This window comes from Gymnoscopelus microlampas, assembly GCF_963454915.1.
Source record: "Gymnoscopelus microlampas genome assembly, chromosome: 1".
NCBI classification, from domain to species: Eukaryota; Metazoa; Chordata; class Actinopteri; order Myctophiformes; family Myctophidae; genus Gymnoscopelus; species Gymnoscopelus microlampas.
In genome coordinates, this window is record NC_139962.1 from 41,728,181 (window position 1) to 41,734,180 (window position 6,000).

At 41.6% G+C, this 6,000-nt stretch overlaps 1 protein-coding gene across 1 annotated transcript in view; it reads left to right on the forward strand.

Moving 5' to 3' along the window:
* Window positions 1-4,005, forward strand: part of fzd3b (frizzled class receptor 3b) — a 41,314-nt gene extending 37,309 nt beyond the window's left edge. Inside the window, exon 11 of the mRNA XM_084066880.1 lies at window positions 26-4,005. Coding sequence (XP_083923006.1) covers window positions 26-248 — 223 coding nt within the window. The 3' untranslated portion in view covers window positions 249-4,005. The remainder of the gene's footprint in view (window positions 1-25) is intronic.
* The last annotated feature ends 1,995 nt before the right edge of the window (window positions 4,006-6,000 follow it).

Genomic DNA, 6,000 nt, shown 5'->3' on the forward strand with positions numbered 1-6,000 from the left:
TTTCTTTTTTTATGTCTACTTACAGGTTTGATGCTCCAGGTCAACAAGTTGCTGAGGAGCGTAGTTTCCATGGTAGCATGCCCTGCCTCGACCACCCGCTGTCCACTCACAGCAGCCTCCATCGGCTGGATAGCCAATCAGGCCGCGGCAGCCAGCGAGATGTGTCTGAAGCCCAACCTCCTCTCATCACCCACGGCACAACAGCCAGTGACGGCCAGGTTGCCAGGGACGATGGTACCAGTGCCTGAGAGAACAAAGGAGGTTGACAGCAGGTTGTCATTATTACTGACATAATGTCATTACCTTTTCAGGAAGCTTCGTTGGACTCCATTATAATTGCAACTTCCTGTGTATTTTCTAGCGTGGCTAACGCTAGAAAGCTGGTTCAGGTCAAACCTTGCCAGGTGGAATTATCTGTTGAGTTAAATATGTTAGTCAACATCCCAGGGCAGAATGCTGATTGGCTGATACAAACAACCCAGCTGGAGCCAACTTTGGTCATGAAACGGACACAAGAAACGGACGGTCAACTTTCCTCCATGGAGACGCTGTGGACTGTCCAGGATTTCAAGATACCAGCTCCATACTGTACAGGGGGGTTTGGAATATCTAGACACTGTATTTGGAGCTCATCTTCATCTCTGGCACTACATATGGATCCACATGAAACAGGACTGTAAACCGTCAGTCTGAATTTGGTCTGGACTGACCAGACTTGCTATTGCAGAGTTTTCTCCCAGGAAGGACCTGCCGAAATACTGGATATGCCGTCCAGGATCATGTTATGTTACACCTCCTCTTAGCTCTTAGTCTGAAATAACACGTACATTTTGTTTGACCTTTAGTCTCTCTCTTGGCTCAGACTCCTCTGTCTGTCCACTATGAACAACTATGAACCACCATGGACCACTATGGGCCTAATATGTAACTTGTGGACTTCTTAATGGCTTTGTGAGTTATTTTTATACTGTGAAGATTTTCATTGTCTGCTGCTGAAAGCTGCACTGTGTGTGTGTGTGTGTGTGTGTGTGTGTGTGTGTGTGTGTGTGTGTGTGTGTGTGTGTGTGTGTGTGTGTGTGTGTGTGTGTGTGTGTGTGTGTGTGTGTGTGTGTGTGTGTGTGTGTGTGTGTGTGTGTGTGTGTGTATACTAGTCTCAAGGTAGGCTACATGTAAAGTTTTAAACTGCCCTTTTCTCCCCCTAGTGCACAAACAAGGGATAATGGAGGGAGAGCTGAAACCCTGTGAATGTAAAGGAGTTTTTTATTATACTGGGGAGGGTTGTGATCTAATTTGCAATTAGTTATTACAATGGTTATAATATGATAGACTATATCATATTATGATGATGACTAGTGGACAGTGTGCTCACAAACAGTACACATTCCTTCTATGGGCAAACATCCAGATCTGCCTCTCCCAAAAACAACTTAAGCCAGAGACCTCTTTACAAAAAAAAGAAAAGAATAAAAGTCTGTCCAATGAGAGCAAATGCAGGTGGGAAAAAAAGGCTTAATTCTCGCAGTATAATTTCTACATAACTATAACAAGGTGTTAAAAGTTATACATACTATTAATAGATCATGTAATATAATCAAACTGTCCGCAAGGTATTGGGACCAAAATGTTGCACAAGAGGTTTTTAAAGGTCAAAGGTTTTCTCTGCCAAGATGCTTATGTGGAACGTTTTGCCAGACCCAGAGGTCGGCCTACATGAGGCTTTGTCCCTCTTTCGTCCATACATGGGCATGTCAGTTTTCTGTCCCCCTTTCGTCCATACATGGGCATAGAAGGGACCTCTGAAAACGGACACAGGCTGACACGTCATGTGAAGTCCGGCTTAGCCGTGACGTAGTGCTCTGTTCTTATAAAGTACTTATTCTGGGTCTGGCAGAACCAGGTCTCCTGGTCTTGTTTCCTATGGTTTACCGTCCAAATATTTAAAAGGGAAAGTTGTGACCGGGCTTTATATTACAAAATAAAAAATATTCCCAAAATGAGCACTGACCTAGGATCAGTGGCCAAGGATTAATCCTAAATATAGGTATGCCATAATAGATTTTAAATGTCATGCTGGTCAAATTAAGATTTTAAACTGGCCAGCACAAGATTACTATTGGTGGATATGAATCTGATTCTTTTATAAAGATTATTCTATTAATTTGATTCAATGTTCCTCAATGTAAAAAGCCCCATAATCTCCCCAAGAAAGAAGAAACATTATTCCAATGTTTATGATGTGAATGGAATTGAGGACCTTTTATGGCTGTGTTTGTGTGCACACTGTATCTGATGTCAGTTGAACTCTGAAGTAGGATAACAATCTTAATGGGCCTTTCATATCAATACATTAAGTACATGACTGTTTAGTCATACATCCCAGCTGATGTCGCCAATAACATGAAAACATCATAGGTCCCAGGAGGGAAGTCACTGGATATTTGAAGGGGACCTGATGTACATCTGTGGGTCTTAAAGCCCCAATCCGCAATTAGTCCACCCCAGAATGTATTTGTGCTTTATGTTGAGAATAGAGAGACAGGAAATCAAGGGCAGAGAAAGGGTAGACATGCATGACATGATAGGAGGTCTATTCAAACTAGGGACCTCACGACTCACGTGGAGTTTATGGTCGGTGTAACCTCCTTCCCAGCCTTTTCTCATCTCATTAGGAGAAAAGGCTGGTACAGAACTATGGCAGAAAGTGTCTATAGGGCGGGACTTCTATTGTATGTACTTACCCCCGGAAGCTGTCTTTTTTTCAACCAATCACGACACAGAACTCCACAGCATCAACACAGCATCAACATAACTTCCTTGGGTGGTACTTCCTGTACTTTTGCTTAGACACTTGAGCTACCAGACACTCCTCACAATTCTGTTATTCAAATGACAGCGGAAGGACAATGGAATGTGGCTTTAAAATGATAAAGGACTACCTATAGTCAGACGTTTTCATGTGGGACGTGTACAATTACCAGAACATTTTGTGCACATAGACACAGTTGATGTAAAGTTAAATTGAAATTGTAATGCCTGTTTGCTTAATACTCAATATTGCTTTTGGAGAATGGTTTTATTTCCTGATTACCAGGTTAAAGACTCAGTCAGCCTACCTCACCTTGTACACTCATTCTTCTGTGTATTTATGTATATACAGTCTACACACATACAGTATGTGCACACAATATAGACAGAAGTACACTAGTAACTGGATAGTAGTATACAATTCAACCAAACCCCACTGATCACTAAAACACCTACACACAAATATAGTCTGTCTGTCCAGTCTACCTCTTCACTCCTCTCTGGCCTTCAATTCAGAAACACTTGCTGCCTTTCCACACCTGTCTGTCTGTACCATATCCTGTCCATCTTTGTTTAATCACTTATTTCTGTGTATTACCTGTCTGTCTGTCTGCCTGCCTGCCTACACGTGTCATCTGTTAGTGTGTGTAGCCTGTCCTGTCCTCATCTGCCTGCTACCATACCTGTTGCCTCTCCAAGCTGACGTCTCCTTTAAATGAGATGTTTGGACCTAATGCTACTGTCTGTATTGTCATGTGCTCTGGACATGACACTGGGAAATGTCTGTTACTTGGAGGGTTAAACCACTCAATTTCACTTTCAAAAGATGCCTGGGCCTTACTGAGAGTTCAATTTGATCTGTTTAGTAGTTACATTAACCAGTGTTTCCCCTGAGGGGAGAAACTGTTGGCTAATATGTGAAACAAACTCATAATGTGCAATGTCTCACCCATATGACTCAGGATGGCTCAGTCACATGACTAACAGCTGAATACTGAAACTGAGTGGTATTTCGCCTAATGCATAATTGATTTGCAGTTTTAATATGTGGTGACTATATTGACATGCAGTGAATCCATCTTTTTATAGGAATGATCTTCCAACTGAGACTGTAAACAGACAGTAAACAGTTCAATTCAAACAGACTTGAGTGAAAGCATGATCTTTTGAGTGAAAGCTTGATATTTCTCTTCTAACAAGTTGCTGTTCCCACTAGGGTTGCCAACCATCCCTTGAAATACGGAATCATCCCTTATTTAGAAACTAAAAGACGTGTCCCATATTGAACTGATGGGACACACTTTGGACACACTTTGTTCCTTATTTTTGCGACTCAATCAATGACACACATCTTACAAGTTAAAACAGCTCGTATACTATGTATACTGTATACTATAATACATATAAGACCCTGGCGAGGGTGGGAGTTGAAAGTGTGACTTCTGCTTGTTAAGCGGCTGCTCTATCCATAGCTCAGTCGGAAGAGCTCTTGACTTCAGACCACAAGATCATGGGATCGAATCCCAGCACAGAAATCTTGGCATCTGAGCAATCTGGCTCCCACGGGTCTACTATCTTTTTTCGCCTTTATCATAAAGGTTGCTGGACAATATATAGAGGATGAAATGCATAATTTATTAAATAATATAAAGGTAATGTCAAATACATTTGAGACAAAATTGAGACATGACGCTTTATTAGCAAGACTAGACTTTACTGTTACAGAGCAGAACTGGCTTAGAGTCTGTGCTGATGATGTGGCCATAGCTGAATGGTTAGAGAGCCTGGGCCCTATTTCACGAAAGGTAAATTAAATAAGCCTGGGCTTAAGTCAAATCCAGGCTTGACAAAGTCGGGTCCGTATAGCCTGGTTTATTCCGTTCCATGAACGCTATTATACAGTATATATTATATACCTATTATATGCGCCATGCATGCAATGTAGAGATTACATGGAATCCATCTATTTATATGTCTGCAGTGCCATCCACGGGGGTCCCGGCGGCGATAACGGGGGCGGCGGTATGTAACGGGGGTCCCGGCGGCGGCGTTATAACGGGGGTCCCGGCGGCCGTGGTATAACGATAACGGGGGTTCCGGCGGCAGTGGTATAACGATAACGGGGGTCCCGGCGGTGATAACAGGGGTCCCGGTAGCGATAACGGGGGTCCTGGTGGCGGTAACGGGAGTAAAAAAAAGGCATTTTTTTCGGGCTTGTAGATCTTTGATTTTTGCATAAGAATTGAATAAGTGTGGGGAAACTCATTGGTTTGTGATCAGATTTAGCCTACTGCTTAAAGGGCAAGACCACTTTGGTAGAGGTTTGCCTTGCCATCATGATGCAACTCCATGTGTACGTCAGACATATTTTATAATATTTAAAAAATCTGTATTACATTATCAAACATCTAACAACAATATGAACTATAATGTTAACAGAGTGACAATGACATATCACATGAGTCATTGTGAAACAATTATGATTCATGGTCACACACTATTTCAGTAATATAATTAAATTGATTATATCTTATTGTATTTATTTCATTTTATTTGAATGCAGGGTCATTAAAATGAGTCCATACACAAACACATGTGTTGAATTAACTGTGGAAGAACTTGAAGAACAAGGCACTGGATTAAGTAAGCTTGGCTGTTAGCCTGCTCCTGACCAGGCTAACTTCACAGTTAAATTGCCATGGTAACTAAAGTGGGATTGCTTCAATTCTCTTTCGTGAAATCTAGTCATGGATAAACTTAGCCAGGGTGAACTGGCTAAACTAATCTGGCAAGATAATTCAGCTTTCATGAAACCGATTCATCCCTAATCCTGGCTAAATTAAGCCAGGATAGGTGTTAAAGATTTAACTTTCGTTTCGGTAGTGACAAACTTTCGTTTCGGTAGTGACACAATGGTGAAAAAATACCTTTACTAAGTCCAGAGCTCGATGAATGTTAGGGACCAAAAAAAGTCACTACAAAGTACTACCAATCAACTCTAAATTGCCTGAAACGTACTCCTAACAGGTTTTTGGAGGGACGATTTTGGCCTCCACACTTCGTGATTTTTTCGGATTTAACTTTCGTTTCGGTAGTGACAAACTTTCGTTTCGGTAGTGACACAATGGTGAAAAAATACATTTACTAAGTCCAGAGCTCGATGAATGTTAGGGGCCAAAAAAAGTCACTACAAAG